Here is a 20,023-nt window from a genome sequence, read left to right as displayed (position 1 = left end):
ATGGAGCTCGCGGGGACGTCGGGTGCTGGCGTGGTGCGGCTGGAGAGTGTGCGTTACCTGCTGTTGGGAGCGGGTGTCGAAGCGACGCTGGGCGGCTGCGGTATGAGTGTGGACCCAGCGTGGTCGGCCGACGGGGGGGAGGGGGCCAGTGCTGTTGGAGGCGTGACATGGCGCTGCTTTACCTGCGACAAGACGTTCGCCACCGTGCGGCGGTTCGAAGCGCACTTGAATCTCCACCGCATTCGGTGCCGCCGCCGCTGCCACGTCTGTCAGAAGGAGCTGTGTGGCACGACGCAGGACTTCCGGCGCCACCTCAAGACGCACGCGGCCACCGAGGCGTTCGCCTGCGACCTGTGCGGCAAAACGTTCAAGCTTGCCCGCTACCTGAGTAGCCACAACGCCACCGTGCACTCGGCGGCGTATCCGTTCAGCTGTTCGGTGTGCGCTCGCAGTTTTAAACGTAAGGGGCAGCTGCGTGCGCACAGCATGATCCATACGGGGGAGAGGCCGTACGTGTGTCAGATACCTGAGTGTGGCAAGGCTTTCGTGCGCAAGAGCTCACTGGAGGCACACAGCCTGATCCACACGGGCCAGAAGCCGTTCGCATGCGACTGGGCCGGATGCGCGTTCCGCGCCCGAGACAGTTCAAGCGTCCGGAACCACAAGAGCATGGTGCATAACAAGGTGAAGAAATTCCTGTGTCCATATTGTCCAAATGGATATCTGCAGCGCAATCGAGTTGAGAGGCACATCAGCCGAGTCCACAAGCGAGATAAGCCTGTGCCGTGTGCGGCCTGCGGGCGGCATTTTTTCGACAGGGCTGCACTGAACGATCACATGGCAAGCCACAGCGATGCCAGCGAACACGCCTGCTCCGTGTGCAGCAAGACATTCAAAACCCAACGGCGGCTGACCAGCCACTTGCGCACCCGCCACGGTCAGCGACGGCACGCGTGCAGCATGTGCGGCAAGGCGTTCCGGTGTCGCCAGGCACTGACACGGCACCTGGTCAGCCACAGCGACGATCGACCCTTCGGCTGCCGGTGCGGCAAGGCGTTCAAGTTGCTCGGCGCTCTGCAGCGGCACATGCGCTTGCACCAACGAGAGCGACCGGGCAGCCCCAGCGCACAGCATCGACCGGGCAGCCCCAGCGCACAGCAGCGGCCTGACAGCCCCAGCGCACAGCAGCCGCCGGCGCCAATGCAGCTCGAACGGCGTCGGGCCGCTACCCAGCGCGTACATGCGGGGGATGTCACTGACGTACCATCGTCGCCCAGAACGGGTGTCACCGACAGCCCACCGCAGTCTGTGGCAGGCGATACCGATGGACCAGCTCTGCGCCTGACATTTGACACCGATGGACCAGCGCTGCGCGTCACGACTGACACCGACGGACCAGCGCTGCTCGTGAAGTGTGACACCGACGACACGCCGCCGCTCATGGTCGATGAGACCGTCTGGTGACTGCCCACCACCGCGTGCGACCGTGCATCATTGACGCCCATGCCGTTGGCAGCGAGGCCCGACAGCACATTGTCCCCGCAACAACGCCAATAAGACGGGTGCGCAGTCCCTTGGCGGACGAATGTGTAGCTGGCAGCGTTCAAGAACTATGATGCGCAGCGCTGCTTGCTTGCAGCGTAACGCGCCACATGCGCTGCATTATCTGCTCTATTCAAGAACAAGCGTGGCACAGCGTATGTGTTTGCAAAGATGCGAGTCGTGTGCATGGTGCTCGGATATAGTTGATGTGTCAGTTAATCCCGAACGGGCGTACCATTGAACATGGAGCCCTGGTTGACGTTGAAAGCTTAGCCTCGGTAGCTGCGTTTGCCCGACGTCCGGCGCCTTTGAAGTTACGCAGTTTGCGTTTCAGTTCTTTCGTGTTGTGTCTTCGTAGCTGCGTTTTTTATATACATGGAGAATGCATCAGCACTTTGGCATGGTTGTTAAACGGAACTGGGCACCAGAAGCATTTCTATATTGACCTACGCATCAGATGGTGGCATCTTCTAAATTACCTATGATATACATACATATATATACATATATATATATATATATATAAATTATGTAGAAAATACGTATATAATCTGCGTATGAATTTAACGCAAACAACATGAAACGAAAATTGAGCAACCTCTCCCTTTTCTCGTGATGATTAGAGTCGCGAGCCCGAAGAGGCCCCCATCCAGTTCCACCGCAGTTTCAGGCTCCGTAGTCTTGGCGTAAGCTGGCGCGAAAACAGACCGCAGTCTTTGTGCTCTCCTGTTCTGCACCATACAGAATCGCGAGACAAACCTGTGCTTAAAATTTCCAGCTGGCACTGTTCAGTGTTTTGGCAAGGTTTGAACAGGGTAAAATATGTTGTACAGCTTACCGATGGGCGTGTGCACTTACGCGTACCGTCAATGGAACAGCAAGGGAACCCTTTACCTTTTCCGGCCAGGGGCCGAAAGGCCTTCCATCCCAGATTGGGCTGCCTATCGGCTGTTTTTCTGACTACATTGACTACTGAGGCCTTTTGACAGGTAATCGCGGGCCGTGGCCGTGCCGCTGCTTGGGAAATGGGTCCGCATGTCGAAACGGGCGAGCATTTCTGTATCGGCAGTGTGACCGACAGAGGGGACTTCATGACCCTAGGGACCCCTATGGACGCAGGAGGCCGCGCGACCGACATTTTAGGGCCTTCGGACCCTCCAGTTGGGCCCTTGATTAAGACCTAAGGAGGGGGGGGGGGGTCAGGGGGGGGGGGGGGCTCCACGTGTCCCTGCTCTAAGGAAATATTTCCGAGAACGGACAGTGGGTGCGTGGAGTGCGGGCGCGCAGCCAGAGCACTGACGGCAGGCACAGGGCTGACAAAGCGCCCTGATAGTAAAAGGTGGAAAACAGGCTAAAAAAAGCGCCGGATATAGCCCGCCTGTTTCTGAGAGTCACGGTTTTCTTTGTTCTTTTCATTATTTTTACCTTTTAAAAAAAGAACGGAAACCAGAAGCTAACGTGATGTCAATTCTTTTTAATTTCAAAGGCGATGCATTGAATATATCAGGCCTTGAAATACTGCATAGAATGAATCGCCGGCACTTTATACTACAAAAGTTAAGTGAGCTCTTTCTGAACCGACGGACCTCAAGCTTTGCTAGAATTTTGATGTAGATTCTACAGTGCAATTACGGACCCCGTGAACGTACGTTGCAGATAGAAATGGAACAAAAATCTGTATTAACTGTTCCTGCCCATGTTTGTTCGGAAATATTGAACATTCAGTGACAACTGATGCATGATAAAGCTTATGTAACGCAGTTTTGAACTAGCGCGCTCGCAAATCATGGCAGCAAATACCTCAACGCCCGGCGTTGCAGTCTCAGAACCTCAAAACTGTACAAAGTCGCCCCAGAGATAAAACGCCCAGTCTTATCTCTGAACGGGGCGGGTTGATTTTCAAGACATACAGACATAAGGAGGCATTATTTCACGGCGGTCGTTTTCGCACGCACAGCGCCCGCCGCCTGGTGTTACCTGTAGCGGCCGACGCCGTTGAATTTCATGGAAGCGGCAGTCCCGGCCATCGCTGCTCTTGCTCACGAGATTGCATGCGCGCAGGGTCAAAACTTGTTGATGTTTTTTCACTAGTCGATTCTGGAAAAGAATGACGTGCGCGGGCAAACACGTCTTGGCTCATGGCTGGAGTTGGGTTGGAGGGCCCACCGTTTGGTACCGGGAGCCTTGACTGACACAGGACCCTTCCATGGTATCGAGTGTCAGCTCTTGTCATAAGTCCTCATGTTTCCTTTCTTTGTCAGAGGGCCCTGACCAACGCGGGAGGCCCATTGTTGACTCACGACACCGTATTGGACGCTGGGCCCCCGACCGACGTAGGAGCCCTACATCGTTGCAAGGGCTCCAACAAATGCAAATCAGCGGCCTGGGCTTGTTCTTGCTTGGGAAATGGGCATCCAAAACTCAGACAGATACGGAGCCGACTGTTCGGTGCTGGTGATCTCTGGCGGAAAAAGAGGCACAAACTGTCTCAGGGGTCTCTAATCGATGCAGGAGACCCTCTAGATGACATTTGAGGGCACGACCCTACGGGCGGTGGTCCTTAATTGTGACATACAGTCAGCTTTTCAGGCCCTTCAGCCTTCCAATCGGGTCTTTGGTATTTAGTCTCGAGAGACCTTCCGGCCCCTCTTCGGGCTCCCTCAAGTACGGATACGGGCCGACTCGAGGCCACGTGCCGACATAAGACCCCCGTTAGGTACTATGAACCTCTAACCGACACAGAAGCCTCTTAATGTGTCAGGGACTCTGTACATCGCAAATCAGGTCAAAGGTCGTCGTAAAGGTCACTCGCCGAAATATAGGTCCCCGCTGTACCAGGGGTCCCCAATCGATGCAAAAGGCATTTGGACTTACGTTTGAGGTCACTCCCCGATGGGTGATTATCAGTTATGTGACTTACGGCCACCCCCACGGGCCCTTGTGCCATACAACCGGGTCCTTGGGCGTCGGTTCTGGTGGGCCCATCGGGCCCTTCTTCAGGCGTCATCGAACACTGTCCTTGGTCGACTTGGGACCCCTTACCAACAAAGAACCCCTGTCAGGCACTATGTGCCTCTGACAGATGCAGGGGTCCCGCCCGACCACCATGAATGGCTGACCCTTGCCCTGCGCTGCTTCGAAAGTGGGCTCTCAGGCCCATACCGACACGGAGTCAACTGTGGGGCACTGATGGTGCCTAACCGAAAAAGGTCCTTATTGACTTGGGGCTCCCCGATCGGTTTGAAGTGCCGTCTGGCTGTTATTTGAGGGCTCGTCCCCGTAGGCCGGGGGCCCTAAATTAGACTCCGGCCAGTCCATCGTGCCGTTAGGCCCTTCAATCGTGATCCCCGTGATCACCGGTCCGAGTAGCCTTCCAGGCTCTCTTCGGGTTCTCTTGAACACTGCCACTGGCGATTCGGGGCTCTTTGCCAATTCAGGGCCCCCCGTTAGGCACTGCGGGCCCCTGACAGACGACGAGACCGCGGCCAACGTAAATCGCTGGCTTCGGATTTGTCCCTGCTTGGGAGATGGGACCTCAGTGGACTGTGCTCACTAGTGGACTGTGCCCATGCCGACACAGAGTGGACTATGCGGAACTGATGGTGTCTGACCGACGCGTAGGCCCTTATCAACTCAGGGGGACCCCTAGCCGCACAAAAGACCCTCTGGCTGGCACTGAGCGCCTCACACTGTCAATCGGGGCCCTGAACACGACCTCCGGACAACTTTTCGGACCTATGGGTCCATTCTACGGGGCTCTTGGAGTCGCTCGGTACCTAAGGGGGGGGGGGGGGCATTTGCCTCCTGTGCACCCTCTCCCTCTCAGCGCCGCGTCACTAGTGGACTGTCTTGCAGACTTCTCAGATTTCGGCTTTCTGCCTCGATGGTAGCAGGTTAGGGCGAAGAAAGACATCGTAGTTTTCATTGCAGCACATGCGTTGTTTTGCTTGTGAATAATAGAAGAACCAAAACTCAATTAAGTACAATGCAGCTAATACTATGGGAGTATGTCACAAAACTTTTATGTGTAGGCCGAGCGTGTGTTGATAGAAAATGTATTTGCCTGCCTGTACTTATGTGTCATTTTGAAGCTTATTCGAAGCTCCTGTTTCGAATAGGTAGCGCACACAACTTAAGAAAAGGTCCGCAGTGAGCGTTTGGTTAACTGGCGTTCGTCGGACCGGTGTGTTTTGTATTATGCACGGCGTCTAGGCTTATATATGAGACTGTTGAAACTCATTGCAGTCAGGCAAATGGCAATGCTGTTTAACATTGGGAATCAATGGCTGTAAGGTATCTCGTCTGCCGTCGAAAACAGGAGTAGGTAAACAATCTGGGGCCTGTGTGTGGCACATGTGGCTGACCGGTAGTTTTATTGATACAGCGATACCCTTTGGTCATGAACGAATATGTAATCAATGTTAACATCATCAAGGTAGCTTGAAAATTCATTACGGGTTCAAGGTCTGACTTCTAAAAGGTTCTGCTGTCTTTGACAACTTAATATGAGAGTACTTGTGGCTTTTTTCCTTGTAGAATAACCGGAAGAAAGTGGATACAGATGCATTGACATTTCAGCCAAACGTCTTTATCAAAACAAATATCATTGGTTAAGAATCCACTTTTCACAATGCTTGGGATTCAGATTGAAAATCTGTTTGGGAAATACTGCTGATGTGTCTTTTGATAAAGGCATGTAACTGAAATATCAATAAATCTACCTCTCCTTTCTCCTAACTTGTCTACAGGGCATTAAGACTTTGCTACTGCTATATATTACATATAATGTTCCTTGCAAGTATGGTTAACAACTTATGTAGTCTTTTACAACATACAGGCTGAAACAAGCATTGAAGGGACAAGGCTGCACAGATATGAAAGGTCTCCCCCCATGACTTACATTTTGACAAAAGGTATTCCTAGTTGAAGAGCTGGTTACAGGTGGAGGTGAGCTTTCACACTTGTGTTGGCTGTCATGCATTAGCCTATAACTTCAAGTAGGTATACATCTGATTTGTCAGGCTACCATACATAGTGGACTCCAGGCAATAATCATTTCATTGTGTTTGATTTCCACCCAAGGCATGATACATGCCAGATGAAGAATGAAATGATTGCTATAGGTGGCTCTGTCATGGTCATGTACCTTACATTAGAAATGCATACTGTTTTTTGGCTGATAGGCCTGGGCAATATCATCTCATAGTTGATCTTCTGTGTGACAGAATAGATTTTTTGCAACAATGTTACCTGTGTAAGAATTGTTATCATTGGCATCTCCAAGCAAGTGATCTATGTTGCAAAAGTTAGTTTTAGAACTATATCTAGGTGAGGGCATGGTGATAATGACAATTTACATCCTTTTATCTGACTGATCAAATGAAAACCAAGCTGGAGCTAGAAAAAATGGGCTGAATGCTGTCACCAAGCAGAGCTAACTTATGGATGGCAAAGTCTTTGCCAAACATGAGTTAATGTAAATACCTGATGTGGTGTCAGTACTGTGACAAATTAATTCAAGTTCAGCCTTAACTATGAAAACATATCATGTTTCAACATGATGCCCAAACATCTGTCCTAGCCTTGTGACATAGGCCCAGTTTCTGCTACACAGGCTCACATGCTTGCCATGCATTGACAGGAATCTCTTTGATGCTTCCATCTGAGCTACAGAGAAAAGACCCTCAGCTGTAACTGGAAATGGTCAAATACACATCACAGCAAAAACATGAAAGAAGATGCACATACAGGAAGTAGAGCAAGCAACTAGACCCTTGCTTCACTCACGTGCTTATCTGGTGCTGTTTTTTTGCAGGCTGCACCTTGAACACCCATCAGGTGTGCTGATGCCGGGACAAGTGAGTCACATCTGGATCCTACCTGCTGTGGTGTCAGTTTCCACCCTCTGGCTGTATCTCCTGGTCAGCAGGGCACCAGCTCTCACCACCTCTGATGAGCAGGTCAGTCCAAGCCATGCACTCCCACACATTGGTTAGCTGGATGTATGGGATGACAAGCTACAAGCAATGCATGTCAAATGTCACAAATTCTTCATTTATGTCAAGCATAGTGTGGTCTTTGCAATTTTGCTAGATTCTAAGATCATTAGATTTGTATATGCTGGTTGCTGTGGGGACTTATGCCTGCACTGTTAAAATTAAGTTCATAATGTGCTTAATGTGCATAATGTCCATGTGTTTCAAAATTTGCTCCATTCCAACATGCTTAATCATCATACATTGGTCTGTTCATTACAACATGCAGGTTGTTATTCATCCTTCTGCTTAATGAGGTAACCATTATTTGTAGCTAGTTGAAAGGTTCAAGACAAACCTCCCACTTACTGTCATTGTGCAGCAAGGGTGGTGGAATGGCAGCCTTTGTGACAAGTCAAGCATGCCATGAACTTATTTCAAAGCCTCCCTTGCAATACAATTATGCTAATGTATAGGATATTTTTGCAACTAAGAAAAAGTGGCATATTGGAGATTCACTTAACACATATTGTTTCCTGAAAATGGTGAGCTGATTCCATCCAACGCTGCTCGTGAGTTCGAAGGAAAAGTGGCCTGGGCAGGGGTGGCGCGGCCCGACAAGCCCTTCCGCGTCGTGAGGCGCCGCTGACCTCCTCTCCCAGGTGGAGAGCGCCCGCCTGCGGTTCCCGAGCACGTTCGCCGAGCTCAAGTCGCTGGCGGTGCTGCTGCGCCGCTACCAGGAGGAGCACTGGCTATACACGCTGGTGCTCTTCTGCAGCGCCTACATCTACAAGCAGTCGTTCTCGATCCCGGGCAGCATGTTTCTGAACGTGCTGTCGGGCGCCCTGTACGGCGCGCTGGACGGCTGGATGCTGTGTTGCGCGCTCACGGCGCTCGGCGCCACGAACTGCTACCTGCTAAGCAAGTACTGCTGTCGGCAGTTGCTGCTCAAGTATTTCAAGAAGCGGATCGTGGATCTCACGGACACGGTGAGTGGCTCTCCCATGGGTCGCAGCAGTGAGAGCAGCCATGAATTATTTCGTCGCGATTTTCTGTATGTTCTTCCGGGTAGCGACTTGCGTAGCAGGGATGACGTGATGGGGGTGGCGTGCCATGTTTACGATTCTCGGAACGAAGCGAATGAGAATTTTGACTCATTTACGTGCAAGTTGTATCGATTTCTCCGCAAAGTGCGAAGGTGCCCGTCTGGTTGTGGTGTTCGTGAAATGCGACAATGCGTGTTATTCGAAATGGCTCTTAAGCTTCTGTCTCTTCACATGTCATCGCTGGAACATCGTCTGGATTCGTTTCAGGTGCATCGGAACCGTCACCAGTTGCTGTATTTTCTACTATTCATTCGTATTTTTCCGATGACGCCGAACTGGTTCGTCAATATGGCCTCCCCAATTGTCGGGGTGCCTCTGCATATGTTCTGCTTCTCAGTATTTGTGGGTAAGCATATTTAGGTATCCGATTTGTTCACGTCATTGCTGTACACTGTTGGACGGCAATGAATGGCCTTCAGGCAAAAACGTTTTACTTGGACCAGGCTGTTATGTGTTGGATGTGTCCGTGCGTAAATTTGGGGCTCTTGACCGACATTCAATTGTGAAAGCGTTTAATTGATAGCATCCAGCATTCTAGTGTGAAATCCTTGAATACTGATATTCGGGTATTCAGGTAGGGTTTAGCTATCCGATTGTAAATGCTCCGTAGAAGCCGGGACTTCATATGAACTAATCACGTTGTCATATAACCCAACGTCTCTGAGCAGCCGCGCCGTTGGGAGACACATGTGTGACCAATGCCTTCCGCCCCACGCCTGGCCTAACGTGTATGCTGCGGATGCTTCCCTGCCCAGGTTTGATGCCGTACAATTTCGTTTGTGTGGAGGCGGGGGACGTCATCGGCACGCTGTCGTCTCTGGACGATCTGTTCTCCAAGACCACGCTGCTGAAGCTGCTCCTGCTGGCGTTTGTGATGCTGCTGCCGTCGATCTACAAGCGATCTAGGCGGCAGCGGTATGGCTTTGCAAATTCCAGCGTGCTCTAGGGTATTTCGGCGTCTGGCGTGGGGGATTTGCGCAGATGTTATTTTATTGTTCTGACGTCACGTTTTCCAGTCGACGCGCCCGAAAGCACCAATGACGTCACGTTTTCTGTTAGCAGCTGTAGTTCTGCACGGGTGCCATCCGATGTGGGCTTTGGTTCCGTAGTTTTGTCCTGTTCGGTGTGAAGATGCCATTCCATGGGGGCGCTTGTCGATGTCATACATCATAGTGCATTGTGTAGTACACGCTGCGGAACTCGGGTGCCAAAAGGCTCGCTCACACCTACTGGAAAGGCATGCCCAAACACTGGATTGTCAAGCCAGGTTGTGCTGTCAGTGTTTTTTCCGCCGTTGGGCCCCTCACCTGTGATGAGCGTGACGGTAGGTCATACCCTGACCCGTCTGCTGAGTGGGGCGCCGAGCTGGCGCTATTCTGGTCGTTTGCTGTGATCTTTAGGGCTCTGACGTGCTCCTGGGATGGATGGAGTCGTGGTAGGGAGGCGGGTTTCGCCGCCAGTAATGGGTGGAGTGCTATGGGAGCTCGCTGACTCTAACTACATGAGAGCACGACCCGTGCGCGGAGAACCGACCGCGATGACGTCTGCGGCGCAGCTTACAGGGGAATTTAGCGTACGAAGCTGTTTATTCCTCCAGACCCTAGAACATTGTCGACAAACTGGGGACCTGGTGTGTACTGGTTCCCCCATCCCGCTAATTTGCGCAGCACTACTTAGCACAATAACTTTATCAGGTCGTTTTCAAGTAATTAGTGCTCTCCTTAACAGGAGCGGATAAGGGAGCAGATAAATGCTAGCACTTGTGGGTTGCTCAGTGGCATATTGTTTGCACTCTTGACGTATCTCGGGTACTATGCGTATGTTTATGTTTTCCAGATGACACTAACCTCACTCTTACCCCGTGACCACGAAGTAAATCCATATGCCTCGTGTCCAGGTGTTCGCTGTCCACCTCTGTTAACTATAAATCGTTGTCATCTGCAAGGAACATACAATTTTATCTTCACTCATTTTCTATGCTTTATTGGCCGCGAATCGAGGGAATTTTCGGATTTAAAAGGTGCATCACGGTCATGGGCACAGGCATTCCCAACGCCGTCATCATTACCGGGAATACTAATCCTCTGGGGTAAGTCATAACCAAGAGATGTGAAAATCTAGCTGAGGCAGGGCCTCACAGGGGTCTCACTTTGGTGAGCAACTTTTCCTTGCGCTCGAGGGTAACCTGTCATTATGAACAGTGGATGGACATAATCCCGGGCTGGATCGAAATCTCGTGATCTTGCTGGGGACAGCGTGACGGTACAGTAGCTGTGCCGCTGTCGGCGTCAAACGTCTGATTCAAGCCGCTTTCGCACGCAGTTTTGAAGAAGTTCCCAGATCAGATCCTGTCCGATGTTTTACAACAGTCCGTTCGAGATTGGGCAGCACGTAAAGGCGTTCTCCATGCCGGCGGTGCCGTCTGTCGACTCGCCCTGGATGGAGGCCGCGTGCGCGTGTGGTGTCGAGCCACAGCGAGGCGCCCTCCCATTCGCCGTATGCCGGTGGGCTGGGCTACGTGGCGTTAACACTGCGGGGTCCAAGGAGAATCCCCTACTGCTGTCCGATTATATCGGACCTCGCCTGAATGTCTGGGTAGGCTATGGTATGTATATCTTCTTTAAATTAATACTGTAGAGTACAGCTTCCTTCCCGAAATTATGCAAAAGGGACGAACGAGGATGAGGCGTTTGAAGCTCGCAGTAAGTAGGTGCTTACCGTTCCGCAAACAGCAAACCAACGAAAAGAGCGTAGCTCCGAACCTGGTGGTTCGTTTCTCGTAGGGAGATGTTTATTCGGGGACTACAAACTAAGGTTGTGATACGAATGAACAGTGACTGTCAGATGAGGATGGAGTCTAAGATGAAGTGGGGTTTAAAACTTGCGCCATCAGCTTCCATTTCACACAAGCTTTCCTAGCTCGCGTCAAGGGACCAATTGGATGAATCCCAAGTAGCTTTGATTTCATTTGAAGCCTCGCTTCAGACATTGTTTCCGGGCTTGGTTTACTTCATTGACTGAATTGTCGCCGACTGTGCCAGACTACACGCTTTGGGTCGAGAAGTGCGTGTTGCCATTGAGTCATGCCCTGCAAACCCCACATTTGGTTGGCAACGTGTAATAATTGATGTGCAAGGAGTTGTGCATGTGGAATGCGCATCACCCCTGTCTGTCACACACGCATCACGGCGTCTGTCTGGCATTCAACGCGCTGCAGAGGCCGCGTGCAATATCAACCACAGGCGCAGAACGTATTCTTGTGAGACATTAACACTCGATCGTCTGTCGTGCTGTGCACAGACGACCATTGTGTCGCAGATGTGTCAATTTAGCTGTCACAATGTCGTCGTCGTGCTGTCGCGGTTCGAGCAGCTTGTGAACGGATAATCCTTCTCATCCTCCATCCTCGCCCGCGAACCGGCACAGATGGGCTTTTCCCTGTTGCCTTACGTTCTAGTGATGTGATGCAATGTTCATAATTTTTGACGTTGTCCAATAAAACGATTAAGACACATTGCTTTCCTGTTATTAGTGCTAGAGTATGTCTGTAGCAGGGATCGGTACATAAATTACCGCTGGTCCGTTGTTTTCCCTCGTGATCTCGCTTGCGTTAGCAGCCGTTACGTGCACAGACGAGACATCCACTGTGACTTAGCCCCACACAGCTGACCGCGGCCCGGAAAGACTGCATCACCGTCAGGCCAAGCACCTGCTAGGCCCGACAGGTTGAACAAAGACTCTCGTACCACGTCGCCAGCACCACTGGCTGTATTTCACCAACCACCAAGCGTACAAAAATAGACTGCCGCCGGCAGTTCAATAAATACGGCCCACACGACACCCGCCTTCCTGACGCATTCTCGGGTAACGCCAACGGCTCACACGGCGACAACTCCAGGCGGGATGGATCCGAGTCAGAAGGGTCGTGCAGGCTGACGCGTCGAAAGTCATCGAAAACGTCGGAGCCGTGACGTACGACATCGTGGTTGATCTGGCGGTCTTGCCCCCCGCGAGATGTCGGTCGGGCCATGAGACACCCGTCGCCCCTCCCCCCCCCCCCCCCCCGGAGCCGCTCACACTGGTGCTGCACGCGCAGGACCTGGGTCTACTGGGCAAAACAGCCCTAGTGTGTGACTGCTTGCTTTGGAATGCTAAATATTGTCCCATGCAAGAAAGAGAGGACGCTGAGGTCACACAACTAAGAGCAGTAGCATCCACCATAAATTGTTTCAAAATTAAACCAACAACAAACAACGTTTGACATGAATACCATTGGCCGGTGAAGACCAATGCAGTTTTCCACCTGAACTCAGTCGTCGCCAACGAGATACCTTCGCCACAACGCAGCACCACCGCAGCGGCATCGCAGGGGGCCCGAACACCGAACCAAGGTCGTGTTGGTGTGACCACTCCGCAAGCTTCAGAGCCACACCCACCTGCAGGAGCCGACCCCACGCCACCGCACCACAAATCGCCGGCATTAGCGAAGCCGCGGGACGGCACCGCGGCCACCGCTGCCACCGAGGGGCCGTGTGAGCCGCCGGCGGCCGCCCTCCGCGCCAGGCTCGTCTCAGAGGGCCATCATCTGCGCGCGCAGGTCGTCCAGGCTGGTCTGGTCGGCGGCGCCGGCCTCCGGGTCCGCCGCCGGCGCGCTCTGCGGTTCGGCTGACGGGGGCGGCTGGTCGGGCCGGCTGTAGGCCAGCCGCACGCCCTGGACCAGCTCCGGCTCGGCCTCCTCTGGCGCCGTCTCTTCCACCAGGCTGATGCCTGCCGGCGACGCGCGGCGTCAGGCCGTGGCGCATCATCACCAGGATGTCGAATCATCGCATCATCACACCATCATCGTCGTCGGGCACGTCAGGGTGTGGAAGGCAGCAGGCCCCAGTCAAACGACACAACAATAGCTCGCCGGGTGTCACCTGCCGAGCGCCCAGTGTCACACAGGATGAGCCCCAGTGTCACACAGGATGAGCCCCAGTGTCACACAGGATGAGCCCCCGGCGTCACACAGGATGAGCCCTCAGTGCCACACAGGGTGAGACCCAAGTGTCACACCATTGTTGTCACACTAGTCATACGCTGTCACGAGAGCGTAAGCGTACGCCTTCGACGTACGGGTCACTGGACAAAAGAAGACGACCGTGCGCAAACGTCCCCAAACCTGTCATCCTCCTAGCCTGAGTGGATGAAGGATCACACGCCCGTCACCCTCCTCGACGTTGGGGTGCTACACACCCGCCGGCAGTGCTCACCCCAGTCGTTGTCCTCGTGCAGCACCTCTGGGGCCGCCTCCTCCACTATTTCCTGTTTCGGCTTGGAGGCCTCCCGCTCCAGGAACTCTCTCCGCCGCTCTCTGGGGAGGGGAGAGAGCCGTCCCACAACAATCTGTCGCCACACTCAATTTAAGTGTGTGCAGAAACGTCTCTGGATGTGCAGCAAGGTTACGAACAAAGGCATGCACGGTTAGCACTAGCCCAGGCTCCCGAAACTGCATCCTCTATTGACTCCTTGGTGCAGCTCTGTGGGATGCAGGCTTTTTACGTGCTTGACGGATTCCACCTTTGTGCCGCGAAAATAAAACATCAGAGGTCTACCGACACGACGCATCTAAGGAAAACAGCACGCACCCCAAAGGCACAAAAATGTGCTTTCCAGGAGCGGATATTCTGAGCAAAACCATTGCAAATGATCTACGCTTTCCCATGCACTTCAAGCAGCTTAAATGGTCCATTCAGCGGATGAAATAGTTGTTCCGACTATCACCTGATAAGGTGTTACCATGTGCACAGCGTTTCAGACAGTTGATTCTCCGGCCGTCGCCTGGTGATATTGAGTTCTGACAAGGACTGGATGGTGTCTGACTTCCCGCCACGTATGCGTAACAACCCGAATCTACCCTCAGAGGACCCCGGCTCGAATCCCAGCCATTCCCAGGAGAGTTTCAGGTTGTGACTCATACACGGCTGAAATTCACACACCACCCTGGACGCTGGGGTGTCGGGACTCACACTTGTCAACGGTCGCAGAGCCAAATGGCCGAGGCATTGTGTGCGTACTGACGCATCAAATGAGGTGATAGCCCAAGCAATTAGTTCATTCGTGATACTAATACAATCAATCCTTCTGCAAAACTACGCCCTACACCCCCTCGGTGACCTGGCACAGACGAGCGTACGCACACGGTGTCACGCCACACGGGTCGGGACCGCGTACCTGCAATGGTAGTCGTCACAGGTCGGGTTCGGCTTCATGCTCATGGTCGGGAAGAAGTCCTGCAGCGCCGAGTAGCCCAGGTAGTGGGTCACCGAGCCGAACTTCAGCAGGTATCTGAGGTCGGGCAGGCCACCGTCAGCCCCTCAGTCCCGGTGTTGGACCAGCGTGAGCCGCTCGCGTCGGCATCACACACCATCCCAGTGACGTCAGTTCCCGTGTGAATGACGTCACAGCCACCCGGGGGCAGTGACGTCACAGACCGAGCGGTCCAAAGACACCGAACACGGCTCAGGCCGACCGCACAGAGACGTGACAACTCCCAACAGCTTTCTGACCAGCAAGTCCACTTTACACTACGGTTATATACTACTACACTATAATCCACTACTTAATTAATATACACTACTGGCTTTACACTACGGTGGCCCACCACAAAAAACAATGCAGCCAAGCTGAAAGCAGCCCATTGTGAGCGTCGAAAATAGCCGGCGTTCAACATGCCAGGAGGTATCGGTAAAGAGGCGACATCGAGCCATCCCTGAGCCATGTGGATGTTTCCCAGCAGTGCCCTCGGTCCCGAGCGGAGCGTGCCCATGACACGAGCCGCGCGGACGGCAGCCGTGCGCCCGCCCGCTCGCCACTCACTTGAGCGTGTTCTGCACGAGCAGGCCAGACACGACGCCCATGGTGGTGGGCAGCGAGGCGGCGCACACGCCGTCCCGCTTCAGCGTCTTCTCGTCGATGCCCGAGGCGACGATCAGCGGCGGCGCGCAGGCGAAGCAGGCCAGCTCACCCGGCACGATCATCTGGATGTGACCTGAGGCGGGAGGTCAGGGAGGTCAAGGGAGGTCAAGGCGGTCAGGGAGGTCAAGGCGATTAGGGATGTCAGGGCGATGAGGGAGGTTAGGACGGTCAGAGCAGTGACGGAGGTCACGCAGGTCAGGATGGTCAGGGCGGTCAGGGCGGTCAGGGAGGTCAGGATGGTCATGTAGGTCAGCGTTCAGCGCGGTCAGGGCGGTCAGGAAGGTCAGGGCAGCGGGGGCGGGGATAGGCGTGGCCGACGGGGGAGAACGGTGCGGAGGTACGGCCGCAGTTGGCGTGGTGGTGGTCGGGAGGAGCGAAAGAGAGTAACGGGGTTGTTATTTTACATGGAACCTATATTACAGAGTGTTTAGAGGGAAGTGCACGCTTTTCATGGCCTTGTGGGAAAAGGAGAGTCCAGAGCTTTTTGGTCTCCCACACACTGATCGGCGTGAAAAGCCACAACACAGCAGACACATGCGTCGAAAAGAAACGCAACGTTGTAACGGCTATTGACAATGCAGACAAGCAAGCAATTTAGGAAGTCGGAAGTCCTTAGTTTGGCGCTGTCACTAAGCCATGCAAAATCGTGTGAAGCAACTGCGTTCAGATGCCACGTCCATCATGGATTTTGTCACGCGGAGCGATAGCAGGGTTAAACTCTAACTTCGTGGAACTTGACGTTATGCCTAGCATTATTAGGAGGTCACGGACATTACGGTAAAAAACTAAGTGATGCAGCTTAAAGGCTTCAACAAGCTGACAAAGAGGTAGTGTCAAGCAGCCACGCGTTCAGTGTTTCCACGTGGAATGTTTTGATATTTGACCAAGCGATCCCCAACAGCCACGCCTCAGCCTGGAACGAGAGCGTCGCGCTCTCGCGACAGGATAGCTCACATGAGACGCCAGTTATCCTCCCAACGACGCCCAACGACGCTCCGCAAAGGACGCTCTCCCTACTGAGTTACACCGCCCCCTCTCCTTCCCCCACCAGTTTCTCTGATCCCTCCAACACGCTCACCCCAGGGCGCCTCCACCAGCACGCTCTCCCACTCCCGCCTGGCCCCCTCCGTATCCTGGCCGCCTGCCCCGGTGTTCCGGCGTCGCCCCGTCCTCCCCGCCGTCGAGCGCGCCGCCAGAACAGCTCCTCACCGGACACGGCGTTCTCGGCGACCCCCGACTCGAACCAGGTCTGGCCCAGCTCGTTGCAGGCGGTGTTGATGGCCATGCGGGCCTCAAAGTTGTCGACACAGCTCAGCACCAGGTCCACCGGCCCGTCGCTCAGACTCCCGGACCTGCCCAGCCGGACGGGACAGTCACAGAACTGCAGCCGTGTGTTAAAACAGGTCAGCGGGGCCGTCTCTGGCGCCTCACGTGACCGGAAGCAAGCCATACTTGCGCAGAGGACGATGATCTGCACTAAAATGCTGTTAGTGCACGGAATAGTACGGCAATGTGCAGGACCTAGTCATTCCCGTCCCCCTCTTTGCAAACACAAAGGACGGGATGTTGGACACCACAACTGCATCGGCGACCTGGACACGTTTGTGATTCATCCGTTAGGAGACGACCTTGCGCGCTCCCGCCCCGATCTGCCGCGACGCTGGTCACACTATCCCAGACTGACACCAAATCATCTCAGTCGATCTCTCAGGTCCTGAGGACTCGCGGCTTCCATATCCGCACCGCGACGCATCACCTGACTCTGCCCATGAAGTGTTCGAAGTTCTCGACGGTGGTGATGTTGTAGTTGTGACACTCGATGATCACGTCCGGGTTGATGCTGGCCAGGGTGCGCGCGGCCGCCTCCACCTTGCTCAGGCCGGCCTGATGCGGCTGGTAGAACAGCCGGTTCATGTTGGCCAGCTCCACCTTGTCGTAGTCGAACAGCAGCAGCTGCCGGGGGCACGGGAGTCTGAACCGCAGCAGACACGGCCCGCACGCTGATGCGGCGCCCGCCTGCTCGCCGCCAGTGGAATACGTCGCGCCCGTTGGCGTCGGGACAATCAGGGGGAAGCAGGGCGGCTGTCTCATCGACACATTTAAAGCATTTGCATAAAATCACGGCAATAAAGCTGCAAAGGCGATTAAAACTGATCATGCATGGTCTTTTCAGGCGATCTTCGATTCCCGTAGTACGTTGTGTGAGTGTTTAAAATGGGCGTTGTGTTAACAGGGAAGCTAAGCAAATGATACGTATTAATGATGGCGGGATCAGCATTTTCAATCTCAGATATCTAATGTGATCCATTAACATCTTTAAGACAAGCTTTACCTTAACCTTCGCCCCAGTTCACAGTTATTCATAACACGAAAAAATACAGAAGGGGTGGGTGGGGTCGATAGAACCTTCTGTCGTTTACTAACCAGGAACCCTAGACTCTAGAAGAGAACACTCGTGGACTGGTCCCAACAGGACCTCGTCATTGGCAATACGTTTTAGGCTGTTGTCTTACGCAAGTACTTATGATGTATGGCTCCATTAACGCCGTAGGCCGTAGATAACTGCGCAATGTGCCACAGAGCCACCGCTGCCCCGAAACTAGAAATACTAGGGAACGTTTTGGTGTCAAAACACGCGCGATGGGTGTCCTAAAAATTCCTGAAAACTTGGGCAAGATTGCGCGGCACGCCGGAGAGGCTTGCCCCAAAAACCTTAGGGGAGAGGTTCGCACCTTCTACCCCCTCTCTATCAGGGAGAGGGTCAGTTTCCCACAACAAACTTTGTTAAGCCTTAACTCACTTGTAGGTCATAATATAGACATGAAACTACACGCACCTTGCAATATCACGCAACGACTGTCCAAACTGTGGGCGGCCCAGCCGAGCTGATCGTGCAACTCACCCTTCCGATGCCGCAGTGGGTGAACATCAAGGCCGCCACCGAGCCAACGCCGCCCACGCCCATCACGGCCACCGCGACCTGGGGATCCGCTCACCTTTCCGATACCGCAGCGGGTGAGCATCTCGGCCGCCACCGACCCCACGCCGCCGACACCCACCACGGCCACTGTAAACTGGCGGATCTGCTCGTAGTTGTCCACAATGCCCATCCGCTTCAGGGCCATCAGGCGACTGTTGGCACATGACACGCAACTTAAGTCCTGAAGAACTCGACTTTGCAACAAAATTAAATAGAGCTACCACATTTGAACTGGGCATGTAGGTGGTTACAGGCATACAGTCATGTGTTCAGGCTTTTTCATGTTTGATCAAAATTGTTGTTACATGCCATGTGCAGAGTTAAGCTTTAAAAGCTCAGCCCTTATTATTGACCACAAACACTCCCTGTGATGTTTTCACCAGGCACAAAACATGTTACATGTTGAGTACACACCATTCAACAGAATGCTTGAGCAAATCAGTCAGAGTCTGAGTCTCCTCTGGGTGGTGCACCAATGCCCCCCCCCCCCTCCCTGTGCCCCTCACTGTCCCTGGCAGGCATCACTGGCTGCACCTCCCACCCAAAATATGGGTTCAAGAAGCCCCTCTGCAGCTCAATGGCTGCAAAGTGATCCTGGGGTTCGGAGAGCCTCGTATCACATGGCCAACTTGCACAGTCCAGGCAGACAGCTTGGCATAAGCTGCCAACACCAGCTGTACCTTGGCTGCAACACTAAAGCTATTTAGCTATTCCATCCCTGATGCCTTGCAAGGTATGGCTGCTACTCATTTGTGAAGGCCATGACACTTAGTTGCATATATGTGGGCTTCCCTAGCCCCTGGGTCTGCAACCTCTACCCTCATTTCCATCATCTGCATATGACTACCAAAGTGTCAGATATATAATATCTAAATATATATATATATATATATATATATATATATATATATATATATATATATATATATGTATGTAAGTGCATAATCATCTCTTGTCACACAAGCTGTCTTTTAACACCCACCTGGCAGGAACTTTCACAAAAATCACATCTGAAACAAAAATGTTGGGCATGCTTTCATGATGTATATTTTTTTAAGTGTTCCCGTGTATTCCATTTTCATGATCTTTTTCAGGAAAATCACACATGAAGCATGGAGGGTTGCCGAACCATACCTATACGGATTTGCATCCACTACTTCGCTTGACATCTGGTCAATCTTTTGACGTCCTTGGGGCTCGTGGGTTCCGTCATTTTTAAGGCTTTCTAGCTCTTTTTCAAGTTCAATTATTTTCTGCTTTAGATCTTCCGACGACATGATCGATAAACTGTTCAGCAACGAGGACACTAATCACATATGTCAACTAGTGCATCCAACGCCTGCCGCCCCCTACCCACACGCGAAACAGAATCATTGACAATTGTCTTTACCATTTCGTAAATGTCTCAAAAAATCCCGACTTCAATATGGTAGTGATGATGTCATTGAGAGCAGTTCTGTCTA

The 20,023-nt window shown here is 52.9% G+C and overlaps 3 protein-coding genes across 4 annotated transcripts; 2 read left to right on the top strand and 1 right to left on the bottom strand.

Moving 5' to 3' along the window:
- Window positions 1-1,464, top strand: LOC119096623 (Krueppel homolog 1-like). The gene is made up of 2 exons (XM_037219525.1): window positions 1-622; window positions 1,367-1,464. Exons 1-2 carry the CDS (start codon window positions 1-3, stop codon window positions 1,462-1,464), a joined length of 720 nt encoding a protein of 239 aa, XP_037075420.1.
- A 4,257-nt stretch (window positions 1,465-5,721) lies between these two features.
- On the top strand, window positions 5,722-12,131 carry LOC119097602 (transmembrane protein 41A). 2 transcript variants are annotated; one of them, XM_037220644.1, is made up of 5 exons: window positions 5,722-5,862; window positions 7,358-7,502; window positions 8,180-8,506; window positions 8,831-8,969; window positions 9,379-12,131. In XM_037220644.1, exons 1-5 carry the CDS (start codon window positions 5,825-5,827, stop codon window positions 9,567-9,569), a joined length of 840 nt encoding a protein of 279 aa, XP_037076539.1. In that variant the 5' UTR covers window positions 5,722-5,824; the 3' UTR covers window positions 9,570-12,131. The 2 variants fall into 2 exon arrangements, with proteins under 2 accessions (XP_037076539.1, XP_037076540.1); XM_037220645.1 differs by having other exon boundaries at window positions 5,729-5,866.
- A 544-nt stretch (window positions 12,132-12,675) lies between these two features.
- Window positions 12,676-19,909, bottom strand: LOC119097601 (ubiquitin-like modifier-activating enzyme 5). Its single transcript, XM_037220643.1, has 8 exons — window positions 19,695-19,909; window positions 18,577-18,712; window positions 17,337-17,533; window positions 16,790-16,932; window positions 15,482-15,653; window positions 14,837-14,950; window positions 13,876-13,976; window positions 12,676-13,390 (listed from the first exon to the last, which is right to left on the bottom strand). Exons 1-8 carry the CDS (start codon window positions 19,835-19,837, stop codon window positions 13,194-13,196), a joined length of 1,203 nt encoding a protein of 400 aa, XP_037076538.1. The 5' UTR covers window positions 19,838-19,909; the 3' UTR covers window positions 12,676-13,193.
- Window positions 19,910-20,023: the final 114 nt, after the last annotated feature.

The sequence above is a fragment of the Pollicipes pollicipes genome, unplaced genomic scaffold (genome assembly GCF_011947565.3).
Source record: "Pollicipes pollicipes isolate AB1234 unplaced genomic scaffold, Ppol_2.1 Scaffold_4295;HRSCAF=5057_pilon_pilon_pilon, whole genome shotgun sequence".
In the NCBI taxonomy this organism is placed as follows: Eukaryota; Metazoa; Arthropoda; class Thecostraca; order Pollicipedomorpha; family Pollicipedidae; genus Pollicipes; species Pollicipes pollicipes.
This window is presented reverse-complemented; position numbering and strand designations above follow the sequence as displayed.